At 33.9% G+C, this 16,736-nt stretch overlaps 1 protein-coding gene across 1 annotated transcript in view; it reads right to left on the bottom strand.

Moving 5' to 3' along the window:
• Nucleotides 1-366: 366 nt before the first annotated feature.
• Nucleotides 367-16,736, bottom strand: part of LOC128214383 (uncharacterized) — a 31,961-nt gene continuing 15,591 nt past the window's right edge. Inside the window, exons 4-13 of the mRNA XM_052920815.1 lie at nt 4,220-4,308; nt 3,841-3,912; nt 3,487-3,619; nt 3,044-3,141; nt 2,771-2,851; nt 2,260-2,431; nt 1,879-2,061; nt 1,401-1,766; nt 1,015-1,212; nt 367-737 (exon numbers count right to left, since the gene is read on the bottom strand). Coding sequence (XP_052776775.1) covers nt 502-737; nt 1,015-1,212; nt 1,401-1,766; nt 1,879-2,061; nt 2,260-2,431; nt 2,771-2,851; nt 3,044-3,141; nt 3,487-3,619; nt 3,841-3,912; nt 4,220-4,308 — 1,628 coding nt within the window. The 3' untranslated portion in view covers nt 367-501. The remainder of the gene's footprint in view (nt 738-1,014; nt 1,213-1,400; nt 1,767-1,878; nt 2,062-2,259; nt 2,432-2,770; nt 2,852-3,043; nt 3,142-3,486; nt 3,620-3,840; nt 3,913-4,219; nt 4,309-16,736) is intronic.

Genomic DNA, 16,736 nt, shown 5'->3' with positions numbered 1-16,736 from the left:
TAATGAGATCAGATAAGTATCGTAGTTTTTATAACTACAGAACTACACATAATCGTTGAGGATGACATCGTAATTAATTTTGGTCTCCTTCCTGCAGAACAACACGTTATAACCACAGCCAGGTGGTGTAAAATCTTAATGAGATAAGAAACACTTTTTAAGTCCGTCCGTCGTAATAACTTTATATTGTAAAATAGTTATATAGTTAAGTATATTTACAAATACATAAACAAGACAAAAGTGTGTGTTTGTATATGTTATTGAAAGTTAATTCATCTAGTTCATAGCTATTTAATTGCCAAAAACATTTTACAACGTCATATGAATATTAATACTTTATATAATAACATGATCGTTTTTGTCGTTTCAGATTTCATCGTGTTGGCGACCAAAGCATTAAGTTTGTTTTTCACTTGTGTATTTTTCAAAACCTGAATACATTAAAAGCATTGTCATCAGCATAGCTAATAAATCAGTCAAAACGACATGATAAAGTACTATTTAAAGGTTTCTTTGACAAATAAACAAATGGTGTTCCCTACATGGTCTGTCGTGCCAATTGTTGGACCGGTATATAATAAGGCACTGGTATTGGCCAGTGTCTGAATTTGGCTGAGATGACGACCAGAATTCACTCTGTGAGTCTATAGGATGACGATTTATCCATTGAAAGTGATGACGGTTATTACCGCTACTACTGTGGTCCATAGCTCCGAGCCAAAATAGGTTGTCATAACCTGGATTGCAGAATTATGAAGGTACAATGCGTTTTAAAACTCGTTGCAAAGTATTTAAAAAACAACCGAATAAAAGGGAAAAAATGCGGTTCAATAAATGTATATTGTCTTTATTCAATATGCTAATAATAAAGTTATTTATAAAGAAACTGAGCATTGTATATTTAAAGGTAATATTTAAGGTTATTTTTACTATATCATAAAAGACATGACTTGAGTAAACTAATAAAATGTCACTGAAATCTTGCATTAATGGTAGCGTGTCGTTAAAACCTACCAGATATCCATTGTCTGAATAAAAAGCCTTTTTCAGATGTGTCCAGAACAACCAAATCAGCATTTTCAGCATGGCATATAGATCGAGCAACGTCCCAGGTAGCGGAATGATTGTATACTTTCAAACACAAACTGGTAGATCCATTGGACAAAAGAGTAAAACCGATCGTCGTATCGCAGATTAGCTGTGACGTTGTAGCTAAAATAAATGGTTTAAAACAGTGTACAATTTCCTCGGAAGTATGTTTAATAGATTGGATCACTAGGCGTACATAAACTTTTAATTTAAAATGTATTTATTTGGCAATGCTGAGACTGAGTTTGGATCGTTGTCTTTTATTAAGATCATGTTTCTTGCTTACGACCGTAGTTGCGAATTGAATATACTTAAGACGGTTGTTGACGACGAAGTCAATGACGAATGTGTTAACGCAGAGACAGTCGAAGGTGTGGATCGTGTCGTTAATGGTTTAAAGGACGTTGTTGGGTGTGCCATGCCTGCAGTGAAGCCACCATTTACTAAAATGTCGTGCTCACAAATGAAATGGAAAGGACTGTCACATCGAGTGTCAAACCATTCGTAATTTTCTAAGACATTGAGCACAACACAGAGTTGACTCGGGTCGCCATCTGGTTCGTTTGTTCCCCATGCTGTGAAGTCCCATGTCCGCATACTTTCCCATCCGAACACCTTCCCTGATAAAGTCAGATTTGCATATGCACCGATCCAGTAGTTTCTTTGCTTCTGTTCTTCTGCAATAAGGAATGTGATTATTCTTGATAATTACCAGGATATTTATCATTTAAAATTGACAAACGGTTATACACAACCAGCCTGAATGATATCAAACAAAGACATAAGTACCCTTTGAATGATGTATGATGGCGTATTGCACAAAGTTGAACTTAGCGTACGTGTCCAGTGTAACAAGCTCATCCCCGGTTTGACGACAGAACGCTTGGGCTTCGCTAAAGCTGACTTTAGTTGCTTCCTCCAACTTTATACAAAGCAACGATAATGAATCGAAAGTATGGTCTGGCGGACAGTCTACAAAAAATAATGATAAAGGAACTTTTGTATAAGCAAAGATCCTTTGGTGGTAAAGTTGTAACACTTTAAGCGTACATTAAGTATGGATTTATTCCTACCTTTCGTGTACATGGAACAAATAAAGAAATATTTATTCGTACTTAAAATAATAAAATCCCTGTATTATGTGAATCGTTTGAGAATGGGACAACTTACATGGTTTTTGTGTTGCCAAGGACGCAAAATTGTGAGTTGTATGATCAATTGACGGCAAAACAGTTGTTGCAGTTGTGGATATATCACCACATTTCGTATTGCAGAAGTCGCCCTTACAACAGGTTGCTGGACACTTGCTGTTCAAATGTGCGTGTTCAAGGGCGGAACAAACCTGATGTTATTATCATAATTCATTATACCATGGACTGTTTTTTGAATTTATAAGTTAGCGAATAGAAATAGCAGCAGCATGCATAAACAGTAGACGCTCAATTTTGTCGGTTACGTATATATTACAAGCTTTAGTAGCTTATTTCATTTCTCGAAATTGCCATCTTGAACTTATGTTTGAAAATGGAAAATAGTTTATCATTAAAGTCTCAACCCATTCTAAACTTCCACAACCTATACCAACACAAATCAGTGTGTTGGGCATGACCCCGTGTTAAGGAACTAACGATTGCAAGAATCATTTTGCTAATTCAGTTTTTTTTTAAAGTAGTCTACCTACATGATCTGTCTCACATAGACCAGTGTATGAAACGTTTCCAGATTGTCCAAGGTCGCTTGCGTCGATGTAGAGCATACAGCTCTGAAACATGGGAATGTTAACTTCCTCATTAGAATATAAGTGGTACTGAACATAACCATACTATTGAAGCAAAGCGATTACCAAAATATTAATCGGCTATAAATAGTTTTATATCGACATCTATTTGGATTAACAATCTGTTTTCATTATTTCTTAAAATCCAATCAAACAAATTTGGTGCCGTTTACGTACATCTCCTTTTTCACAGATGGTGACGTTATCACACCCATCCGGGAAAGACGCTTTGTCACACGTAAAACAATATGGTCCTCGTTCACTAGTTGGAAGAGCTGGACAAAAAGAAACAAAAAAGTAGAGAAGAATCTGTTGTTGAATATACCATGCAAAGATGTGAAATATATTGCCGCAACGAAATACAAAAATAGATCAAGCGCTATTTTTAAAGCACTTAAACAATGCCACTACAACCGACGACGACAACAACAGAAAGAAGTACTAGTGGTTTTGTTGTAATGGTGGTTGAAGTGGTATAAGAAGTTGATGGCGCTGATGTAGATATTATAGTAGTTGTTGTAATATCTGCTTTGATTCTGGCTGTTCTTGATGTTGTTCTTTTATGGTTATTGATGTTGATCTTTATCTTAACGATAACATATATAAGTATAAGACTATACCAGGTTGTCCGCAGCCCTCCATATTGCAGAACAGGGAGGAGCAACACTCTCCACAGATGGCGATGTCACCAACGTCCTCCTCACCCGTCTTGTTAGTAGCGCCCCTTCTTCCCATGCTCAAGTTTTGGCATGTCTAAATGTAATTAATATTATGGGATTATTTTCAGTAAGTTGGCTGAAAAAGGTGAAGTGACAAGTAATTGATGTACCCATAAAGCATGGCATAAGTTCTTGTTTACAGCCTAGTTAAGAAGAATATTTACTTATTGAACGACTTAAAGTGGTCAGATTTTTGGTAGTTATAGATTAATGGTTATAACACTGTTCGATTATTGGTAAGTTACTATTAATTACCCCTTTGGACTGACATCCAAGTCTGTAGTAAATTGCGCCAGTTGCAGAGATGAACTGCTCGATAGAACAAATCTGCAAAATCAATGGGGTGTTTATACAGTAAAATTAAGATAAGTTTGTCTTGATATTTTGATTCACTGATTTTGTCAAGAAATTGCTAGGTTTGGGCAAAAAAAATAAAGTTTTGAAATGAAAAAATATTCAGGAAGTTTATTATCAGTCAAAACGGAACAACCATTTTCATGAGATTGCAATCTTTGTGAACATATATGCCCCAAAAGTGCATGCATGAAGACAATACGTCAACAGTCTCACAATAAATGTACAGATCATAATGTTCCAAAATGATAGAAAATTGTTTTAAAAACATAAGATCTACCTCATGTTCATTACATGATGTTGTTCCCCGACACTGCTGTATAGTGGGTGTACTGTGGCAGGACATACACCTCAAGGCGTCTCCGAAACCTAAACACATATAAGCATAACGCACGAATACACTGTTCAAATTTTATAAATGTACATACATCTCGCACCGCTTAATAATATGTTATGTATATCGAAGGGCAGTCATTGACTGATAATAATGCAAATACTAAACCGGCGATATATGTTCCACATGGCTATTTCTACTTTTGAGTGCAATATGAATCTATACATCAAACGAGATTTGCTCACAAGAGTACTTACGTTCAAAATAGGGTCAACGTTCATATGTATAGTTCATTTCAATACCTTTGCTCTAGACAAGCTTTCAGAGAAGCACTTATGTTATACAGCATTGAAGCAATTCAATTTCGGGCAATCAATGCCCCAAGATTTGACCATGGAAACAGCATATGTATTTAAATAGTTAAATAGCGCTAGACAAGCTTTCAGACAAGCATAAATGTTAGACCGCATTGAAGCAACGCGACCTCGGGCATTTGCAATCCAGGCCCAAAGGTCTAACCATTTAAATGATGGCGGTAAAATCTCTCTAGCTCCTGCTATGTACTAACCATTGAGATGTGTGGTTATGTAGAACACGACAAGCATACAATTTATCTAAATTGGTAATCGAGCATTTTGTTTTCCTGTGATCTAACCGATAACAAAATTATACTTTACAATGTGTTATAAGCAAATACCTGTAATCGAAAGCCACAGACACTGATAGAAAACAAATCGCAAAACATGTTGAGAAATTACCATGGCGGCATTAATAACAGAACAATGTGAGATTAATAGGTAGGTCATAATGATAACGTCGGCGATTTAGTCCATTCATATGTTCAGATAGTGCATCATTTTAAATATACGTCTGCTGTTCTGCATGTTTCTGGTTTCTTTGGTCCGTTAGTTTTATGATAAGGTAATATGTGTGTGTCATTAAAGAGACTCGATCATATATTTTTATTCGCACTTTCTTTTGCCTAATGTTGTTAAACGATTAAACACAAACAAGAAAGTGGTTGACAGTCATTTGGACAGACTATACTGTAATTCAAGCCTAATTAAAACCAATTTTCAAATGCACTATTAACGTTCTACGGCGAATCCAATCAGTTTCTGTCACTTCTTTATAAGTTTATGCAGATGACGATTTACTCTTGTTACAAATAGTTTCTACATGCTACATAAAACATATATATTCATTTTGTAAACTATTCGACCTTATAAAACTTGCAAGGAATTCTTTAAAATAGTTCATATTTTCATCAAGAGATTAAGGAAGTGGTTTGGACGACACTGAGACCTGTTAATACGGGTTTGGGAAACTTGGCTTCACCTTTAAGGTTTTCCGCTGTTATAAAATATATATATTTCTATGAAACGGTTGTTAAACGTTTAGAATGCAAGCTACCTAGCAGATGTAAATCATTCCAAAGTTATTGGACAGGCGATATGTGTTCTGAAATTGTTTGCTTTTGCCCTAACCTTTCACAAACATACTGCAAACTGATAAGGTCGATCTAACTGTCAAGTGCAAGCCGTCTATGGCGTTTTCAAATCCTGCAATTCACGATTCGTCAGATAACGAATGAAACCCTGACCATTCATTTACTAATTAATTACATTTGCATCGTTATATGTCCCTCTCTTAGAAGGTAGCAAAATTTAGACATAACCACTTCGAAGAAAGGTATCAAACCTACGGCATAAACAATTCCAACAATTTATTTTCATTCAATTTAATTATCTTTAAAAACAACACGATTGATAAAGTATTATGACTTGTTTTTGGTGAATTGCTAAGATCAGTGACGAGTTATATATCATAAAACATATGCTTGTTATTCCATTTACAATAAATATATTTGACAATGCAAATAACCATTATTTTACAAGATAACCATCACATACTTTTACCATGTCATAATTAAGTCCAAATTAAGTTTTAAACTCAATTGTATCTAGAAGTTCTGACATAACAGTTAAACTAATAAGGATAGTGTTTTTTGCTCAATATTCCAATACACTTTGTACAATTACCAAATTGTTACAAGTTTCGATTGTCAAGTACATTGTCTCGTGAAAACACCACGACCTACAGTGAAACAGAAATCAATTACTCACCTCACATGGACATAAAAAAATACAAGGGATTATAAAGTTATTATCTTAAACGAAGTTTTCCTCTTTTTAAATTGCTGTCCAGTTGTTCTTCTGTTGTTAGACTTAAAATGCATCATAAGAATTACACGACATATTCGGACGTTGACATTATTAACATATTTCCATTTGACCTTCAGTGGATATTTTGTTTATCACTGCCAATGCACAGTCTCAATCATGTTTGTATTTGGAATGCATGTTTTGCTCAAGAAACAGCACTCATGTAAACCTTTTTCACCTGTGGGTTTCTTAAGAGTTGTATCTTCGTTAACTAACCGATATAACCATGCACTCTTTGTTGTATCATGTCATGGTAGTTGCCAAAGGTTATCTAAAAGAGACAAGCGTCAATAGTAATTGATTCCTTTTGTAAAGTAACACCATTTTGCAGCACTTACTTGAAAGTTGCAATAGCAAAGTTTTAATGAACGTAAGGAAACGTTAAACCTTGCTAGCAACTTGATTTCTATTAAAGACTTTTGATCTCACTAAAATAACAGGCTTGTTAAGAATAAAGATCCACAGACGGACACTGAAAGACTCTTGGGTACAACCAACAGTGCGTACCGGACTGATTGCAAATATATGTGTATTATTAGTAAGAAAAACGTTGAGTTGACATTAAAAGGTAATTGTTTGTTACTTACAAATGGTTTCATTCCAATTACAGGGAAAACAACGAATTAAGAAGTTTGCATATGATGGGACAATATCTCCAACAAATTCTACTGAAAAGTATTGAGTTGCTTCAACAGGAAAAATATTTCCGTTTTGAAATCGCTGCCATCTTTTGTTTTGAATTAAATCGCTGTGATTTTAAACAATCATACGTTTCTTATATTGAAGAAGGTTTTAAGCTGACACTCATTTTATGGTGGAACTATGTCATTTTTGATTGGTGTGTTTATAAAATCAAGTGTATTCTTATTGTCAGTAGTTTCTATTATATTGAAAAAAGCTATACTGGGCAGTTGCCTAATTCCGGATCAATTTCAAAGTTTTCTAAAAATACTGTTGAAATTACTGAACATAAGTACATGAAATTTTGATATAATAATGTTGGGTCCTATATTAACCAAAATGGAAAAAGAATTAAAGAAAAAAACAATTAATTACAATTTAATATTCAGAACGAAATGAGGACATGAACGACGACCGAAAACCTGCATTCAGAGCCTAAATATTCGGATTTTTTAAAAGAACACAGTTAACATCATCAAGTCAATATACAAATATTTAAATGCTATTTTAATATAAATCATGCATTATAAATGTTAACCTGTATATAAATTTTATCCTTCTCCGAAGTATTCGTATGTGTATTTTCGGCCTATCCGAACTACTAATATATCCGAACTTGCAAAATTTTGAAAGTACGAATCTGCTTCATTTTTGCTTCGTTTTCATATCAAATGCTGCACAACACGAAAACAATGGCATCGTAAATTTATTGACTTTATATGTATTTGGAATTGTATTTCGTGATTGACGATAAGTCATAAACTTCGTATAGTAGGTCTAGTGTTTAAAGACAACCCTGTCGAACCTCAATAAAAATGCTCGCGCTGTGTGACGTCATCCCCCACGTGACTAAATATTGACATTTGGGAAAGTGAAAGTTTAGAGGTATTTATTTACGGGTTATACTCACATATCTGCACTTTTGTGTTGTTTCTGTTGCTATGGAGGTTCGTTGTGCAGACTGTGATCATTCTATATTGATCACCGTCGCCGAAACGCCTTTTAAACGATTTCCGAATATTTAGGCAAATCCGGAATTAGGCAACTGCCCAGTAGTAAAACAAATGCATTTACATGATAACATTGTTTTCACATCGATTATCAGCTTTAAGAGTACAAATCTCTACTCAGAATGTTATTAAAACACAAAGATCGTAGGCTCTTTATCTGATATTAGGCAGTTAAATGATAAAAACTTTGTCGTGCTTTTGATATTTCGAGTGACATTTATTTAAGTTTTCTTATTTTTAAGAGGGAACTCTAGAGTCTTAAGTGACAGAAAATGTACTCACAAATCAACATTTCGTCTATTTCAGGTTTGCGTGGTCTTCGTTTGTCAATATGAATATACATCAGGTTCAATATATTCTGTTTTTTGCAAGACTTGAATGATCGTGACTTAATATCCGCCCAAATCCATGAAGAGAATTTAAATCACAGAGCAACATTCACATTTATATCAGGTCGATCAAATCAACATATCAAAGACGCAAAGAATGTTTTAATTATAAAGGTGTTTCAAAGAAATATTTAACAACATTGGTACCCTTTGAATAGGCTCCCGTCGGCCATCAAATAACATCAGAAACATTTTTCCAGCAGTTTTTCAAATAAAATCAATATGAAGAAAATTAAACGTTGACATGAGTATAACACCATATGCAAACAGAAGGGGAAGACAATGTGTTGGTATGTTTTTTCAGAACAAGCAAAAGGAATGACATGAATTGAAACATACTGGTGTTAACTGCATCGCTGTTTAGATGTGGTATATGATTCTAAATGAAAATGAACAAAAACCTGTTTACACTATATCAAGATGAAATCAATCACTTTTGTAAACAAAACACATTTAATTCCATGACTTTAACGCGAAATGCATTATATTACCAATACTTGTGTATTTACTTCATTACAAAAACTTGATTATGATTAAAAGATTCTGATCATTTCCTGACCGTCATTTAATTTGTTCACATGTGTCATCCGTGTTAACAATCGGAAATCATTACCTTCAATTGTTGGAAATAAATACTCGTTTTGAGTTAAATCAAAAGTCTACAGACAGACAATAGCGTCTTTCCTAGTTATAATTGGTGGTTTATTCTTGCAACCGTTGTGTTTTATTAAGTGTTAACTTTGTTATCGTGGAGATTTATTTCATTAAGGGGTTTTAGATATGACACTGGTTTCGTCTTTCTATTTTGATCGTTAACCGGGACTGAACACAACGGTTCATAATTCCTATCTCAAATATACAGATCTAAAATCCTGTAATGAAAGCAGACCGATAGAAAATACTGATGGTCTTGGGAGCTTCACGTTGTGCTCCAGATGTATTAAATGGCATCGTTTTGTCTGACACATGCATGACTCATTGTTGAAAAGTTAATCATTTAAAAGACAACTAATTCGGAGTTAAAGTATTATGGTTTGTTTAGCTACAGTGTCATTTCAGTGCGCGTTTGCCTCTGGTCGATTAGTTGTATTTATAATGGGTTTGATACTTCAATATTATAATTTCCACATGTTTAAAAAGATATAGTTTATAGAAAATTTAGTGTAATACTATTTTAATATTTCCCTTTGTTAAAATAGAGATATACATGTTTTTAATAGCTCAGAATCAAATCACAAAAAAAATAATGGATTGGACAAGTTAATACAACATTCGTGTCAGGCCTTCCAAGACATTTCTTGGGGCTATGATAAACCCTATGCTGTGGAAGCTATACATATTTGGTCGTGTTATTTAGCTATCATTTGACAGGGGATACTATTCTTGTTTCTTGACGTTTATTATTTTTGCATATATTGCGTTCAGGAGTCATTTTTGCAGTGTATGTGCGTTGAAAAATACTTGTTATGACATTGGTTGTAATAAACATGTGGGGAAAACGAGTCGTTCTTAAAATAGTTCATAAGTTTTTAGTTCAAATACCCGTCAATATAACTTCAATCAAAAAATCATTCCGTGTAAATGTGCTCATATGCACACCTCTGGACTTTGTCATTGCAAAATTTGTTTTAAACGGCATTTTCCGGATATCTGAACAGGCTTTAATCAAACATGCAAAAATATTCACAGGGTATTTTCGATTTTATGGTGATAGCAGATATAACCAAATCGATTCTTTTACAGAAATGTCAACTAAAGCTTTGCCTTCTTAAAGTCCAAAGCTGCAAGACTTTTTAATTGATAATTTTCTAGTTTGCATAACATTTAAATAAACTGTCTTAGTGGCAATTTCGTTCAAAGTTGCAACGACAAACATAATCAAGGACTTTTTTTTCAACGTAGTATTATATTGTTTTCTTTCTGCATTGATGTAATATGGTATTATATCTAGGTCGGAAATATTGCGACAAATATACAAAGTGATGTTCCTATGTTTTGGCCTAAGTCATCTGTTTGTAACTAAAATATGTTAAAGACTAAAATAGTGACCTAAACGTACCTATAAACTTGCCTTTATATATGTATGTGTAAATGTGTTCGATGGAAAATATTTTCATGAAAACAATACAGCCAATTGCGGATACTATAATGGCTTTAAACGTGTTATTTGTTGAGACACCGAAGACTTCCAGACGGATTCGATTTCTACCACATTACAATAACATCCCGAATAAAAACCATGAATCGTCTGCAGATGTTAGATATTTTTTCTATCGAATACTCCACGCACGTTTTCTGTCTGAAGAGACAAAATCACCTTTATACCACTTGAGCCACAAAGTGAATTTCGCAGAAATATTATCAATCTGCTCAGAAGATTTCTTTTGTAACAGGATATTAGAAATGTTGCTGATTTGCACTGGTGTTTTCGTATCTTGTGAGCTGAAATCTATGATGCTTATATCCACATTTATATGAATGAACGACTCCCTATTTACTCAAAACTGCCTTGAGAAAGTGACCATTCTATAAATGAATCACTGATGATCCTTTTTTGAAGCAGTTTCTATTAAAAGATCTGGTTAACAAATACTAATTATAGGGACTATGAAGAAGTGCGAGATCATTTGGTCAATGGACTTGTAGAGTCGTATGAATAAATGGGAGGACGTTGCTTCGTGCAAATGAAGGTCTTCATCGCTCTGGTATTTGCCATGGAACGTGTTGACAAGTCTTACATTGAATATTACAGGACAAGAGACTTGTCACTTAGACCAAATATTCTCCAGATCTATGTCAAAGGAGCATCTAAACTCTAATTGGCAATGAACCAGATGTGCCACAAGTATCCAGTACTAGTACATATCGTCGATTGTACCAGCAAATAACTCAAAAATTATCTATACAACTCAATAAAATAATAAACTGACTAAGATTAAAAACATGATTAAAGCATATTAGGTGCAGGTTTGGGATTCGATAGTGCTTCAATATGAATTAAGTTATAGAATTGATTTTATTCTACATGTTATCCCATAGTCAATTAAAAATGAACTGTGAATATTTGTGTATGCCATATAGAATCCGGTTTAGATATCCGAATACTACAGTTCAAGACAAAGAATGCATTGCCCAGTCCATAAGAGCTTTGTATAGGAGCAGCTTATCCAGATTGATCAATGCTCCGATGGAAGTTTTAATCGCAAGACATATTGACAAATCGACAACAAACCGATAAATAGGAAAATTGCAAATGGCTTTACAAAGCGTTCACATAACAGAATTAAATATCTGTTGCATATTTTTCATTTATATTTTCATTTATCGACAGGGAAAGTAATGAATATAATTTGAAAAAGATGCCATATGTTGTATTATTTCTTTCCTCGATATTGGAAAACAAATCGTCTAAAGCAAACACTACAACGAGTACTTCAATTTGATATATTGATATATTGATATTGATATAACCATCCCTACGTAGAACTCTCTGTTAAATTCCACCTCACAATAACTAACTTCATGAGTGTTATCAGGTATTGCTATGATGTCGAGGTCACAGATAAATACTACAACTTTGACATTGCAAGACATATTGCATATTTTGCCGGTACATCTGGAGACACGAATACAGATAAGTCTTCTTCATGGTGATTTCCTGATCGTGTGTTGCTGGCATCGTTGAACTGAACGACATGGTTTTGATTACAAGCCCACTCTCCTTATACCTATTTGCAGTACACACTGTATGCAATCTCACAGCCGTCACGTATGCTATAATATATATTATAAAGTTCCATGCTATGTACAACTTTATTTTTACACCATCAAATACTGTATTTACTAAACAACGAAAAACATTATTGAGATTAAGGTTATGGCGCAAGTATATCATTTTCTTATCAATCAAGGTCGTGCATTAAGAAATCATTCTAAAGTTATAATTAAAACATCGTATTGTTAATATGGCATTCGCTTATTGGGCCAGTCCCTGTTTTTGTCATTGTAGTATTCAATACATCGAATGTATCGTGCTCCACATTTAAATTTGCAACGATAGAAAATGTTCAATGAATTCCTAACACCTTCAAAAAAAATCCTTTATTGGTTGCAAGACCACTACGACGATTTGTTCGTTCATATGAAATCCGATTACCGTCTGCAGAGCAAAACAAATATTGTTTTACCATTAAAGATTATGCAGCATATTGATATTTCACGCAGACAGTACGGTGCGACGGAGATCCTTTATTATTTAAACTTATTTTTTCCGTGCATTCTATCATCATTTGTAATAGTTCACTGATACTTAGAAAATAAAATAAAAAATATCGAAAACTCGTAATGACAAAGTGCTCATGCAGGCATGCAATTGGTGATGTCGAGTCCCGGATGATACGATCTTTACTTGTATCAAAACAAATGTGCAAATTAATTATATATTTGAGCGACTAATCATTGCATAATCTCTTTAACCAATATGTCATGACAGTCATTTGAATGATGGTATCGTCAATTCTAGTCATAAGAGAGTAAGAAACGTCCACTTTCACGAAAGATGTTTTATAGATTTCAAGAGAAATTTGTTACAGCTATATTTACCAAATACCGATTCATTTGTCCCTTTTAAGATTGTGGCAATACATTTTATACGCACAACTTGGTCATTACGCAAGTATTTACACATTTTTTTAAAACGATTGTTTGAACAGGAGGAACACTGCGAATACAAATCAAACAACATTTCTTCGTTTATTGTTTGGCTACACGGTCTGTCTCTGTAGTTTCTGTTGTAGATCTATTACTTTTGTAATAAGAATATCATAGCGAGTGCATCGTTTCGCCATATAAGCGATTGCAGGAATCAAAAGTCAAGTAATGAAAGGACAGTATCTGTACCAGTCGATTCCGCAGTTGTTGTTTATGTCAGAGATGTGAGGCTCTGACCACGGGTCTTTTGTAAAAGGTTACGTTTTGAGTGTTCCAAAAGAGCTCCGATTCATGGATACTCTTCACTCCGATAATTATTACCTTAGGAATCCTCCTAATGGTTTCGTTGTTCGGCTTAATGTTCAGGCTGTAAGCTAGAAATGATCTGTTGTTTAAATTTAATTTGTTGGAAGTGTGATTCACCGAAGCTTTCGTTATTTTCGAAAACGAGAACCCGGTTTTCTTCGAGAACAGAAGTCATTCGCGATTTTCACCTCGTCTCGGAAGTTACATATCAAGCGCTTGGCTACTATCAATCACGGCTTGAAATGTATCCGTAGAAATTGAGACTTATCATCAGGTAATATTAGAAATATAATAGGGGAGTTAGGTTGGCATATTTCATTGGTACAGTAGTGTCAGAAAATCAGTATCATACTCCTAAACAGCGCCAGTTGGTCTTGATTAACGTAAAATAGAGCGCTTTATGAAATGATTCAATGGAAAAAAATTGTTTGGCAAGCCTAATCTTTTCATAAATAATTGCACTTTCTAGTGATGAATAAAGTCACAGTATGATCTCGTTTGATAAGATGAAGTCCTTCAACAATTTGGAGTTTTAAATGTCTTTTCCTACCTACAAGGCCTTTATTAAAACAATATATCATTCTAACAAACAGAAAATAAACAGTATCATGTTGATTTTGTTTTTCAAAAAATAACGCATCTTTCCGGAATATAAAACATAATTGTATGTTTTCTTTCGTCAGTCTATTTTCCAGTTACTTTTCAAAGATTACGGCAAAAACGTTGCATTTTAATAAAAGTTTATTACAGCTGTAAACAAACATATACATTATCGGTTGTATTATCAGATTATGCTTCTTCGCAAACAATTTCTAAAGATGTATTCGTAATACAGAAAATATTTTTTATATGACATGTTAACAGAAACTAAGACCAGACAAAATGATTTTATTTCTGTTCAATATTTGTGATATTTTCCTCGTTAGCCTGATATATTTAATCTTAAGCTGTCCCTTTTTGCCTATCAGCTACCAAACACACCGTTGTCTGAATGATAAGACATATCTATACCACTTTAATGCTTCTTAAGCTTCTTAGGCTGAAAAAGAAACACTTGATCATGGTCAATTCATCTTTCTTGCATACCAGGCCGTAAAGTAGTTCCGATATTTGACCTATGGTGGGAAAATTGATATTTCATTACCGGCTTCGCACCTGCCCTCATATCGGGTTTGTCCGTATATTGTTGCATGTTTTCAATGATTACAGGATTTCAGATTTCCACTGCATGATGTTCACTCGAGAAACATTCCTTTTTGGGATTTTTATAGCTTATAAACAAACGATGATTGTTGCAGAGTAAATATGTTTTTGAATGTTTTTGATTTTGCGTGTATTCATTTTTAAACTGAAATGGACATATTGAAGTAATTTTCAACAAAGCTTTTTGCCAACTGTTTATGTTATCAGCTAGCTGGATAATTTGAACTGTTCAAGATGCCGATTACACCCTTTATGATGTTTACATGCATAGTGTAATACTCTGAATAGAAGTGGGTGTTGATTGAGCATTAGAAACAATCGAAATGATTGAAGACCAATTTTAAAAAGAACAAAAAGCAAACAAATATATTGAAAAGCCCTGTTTACAGGCACAAGGTTAGGACCGACAAGACACTGAACGCACACACACAACAAGAATACCACAACAAATCAAAATAGCTTTACCAATTTGGAAAGGTCAGCGAAAGACGACTTCACTGAAATACACGCTCACTTGGGATTAAAACTATTTCTTACACTTGTTCGAGCGTCTGTAAATACTTACAATACTTGAAAGAAATAAGGCTCATCGGAGCCAGCATTCACTTGGAAACAAACAGGAATAAAGTAAAACTTACATATAAACTGATAAATTTATTACAAATACTCAATGACCAAATACTGACATCACCTGCCAATGTACAAACATGAATGTAAAACAAAATGAAAATATAATTTAACAAACCAAAACACAAATTCTGCAGAATATGCTTCGATGTATCTACTGAATACAGTCTTAAGGATAGCCCCTGTTTCCCAAGAAAACAAGAAAACTATACCCTAACGCTCAACTCTGGGTTTCTTCGTTTTACTTAATGAAAAACATTAAAAAGCATCTCTACAGTTCATGGTATCAACATCATGCGTAATGGAATTCAATAGTCATCAATTACTACGGAAGCAAAAATCATTCATGTCCGAACTTACTATAGCGAATTTAACTATTTGCGAAAAAAATATACCGTAACCGATGCCTGAATGACGATCTAGCAATTCGGAGGTACTATGGTGTTCGTATATTTCATTCCGGAATTTTGTGAGAATATGTCCCCTATAGCCTTTGAAACAATAGCAAAGAGTAAAGTATATAAATTAGAGTAGACTTAGATACATTAACTTTCATTAAAATCCAATTAATTTCCAGTGTTCAAATGAACGTTCATGTATGTATACATAAATAAGTATAAAGTGTTACCGTATGTAGACATTCTTTCCGTAATGGTTTCTTATTGTATAACCACATACTATGCAAAGTTTATTATGGTAGTGGTTATACTTGCCATATAAAATATTTGTTTCTGAATTACGAATAATGGAGCATCATAATCCGTAATTCTCAATGGGCCTATTCATTCACTTTTACTCAAGAAACAGAAATATTATCAACTAATCCTAGACATTGCAAGACTGTGGATAATATCTGATTTCGGAGACTATTTTCCCGTCATTGGATAATCGGGTTCTCAAATATGTTTATATATAAACTAAGCTATACATGTATAACACGCAAACCCAAGAAAACAGAAAAAAACAGGATTTATGTATTCTGCTTAATTTTGATGGAAGGCACTTTCAGAGTATGTTTTGTTTCAGTGAACTCTTGTTGCATGGTCGTTAAAAGGCGGTTATCCCATCATTATCGGTAGAGCTATTTTGATGCGTGGGTGGTCTGTTTGTGATGTTTATACTACTGTGTATATCTGTAAAGGCTTTCGACCGAATATTACAGATGTTTAAAGGACACATCGCTTATAAAATTATATGCCTAAGCAGGGTTGATTGTTTTGTCTTCTAGGCTTGTCCCTGTAGTTTTTATTGTATAATTGAAATCGCTAGTTTTATTGTTGAAAGTATTTGCATTACTTCCATAGAATTGGTT

This window comes from Mya arenaria, chromosome 2 (genome assembly GCF_026914265.1).
Source record: "Mya arenaria isolate MELC-2E11 chromosome 2, ASM2691426v1".
NCBI lineage: Eukaryota > Metazoa > Mollusca > Bivalvia > Myida > Myidae > Mya > Mya arenaria.
This window is presented reverse-complemented; position numbering and strand designations above follow the sequence as displayed.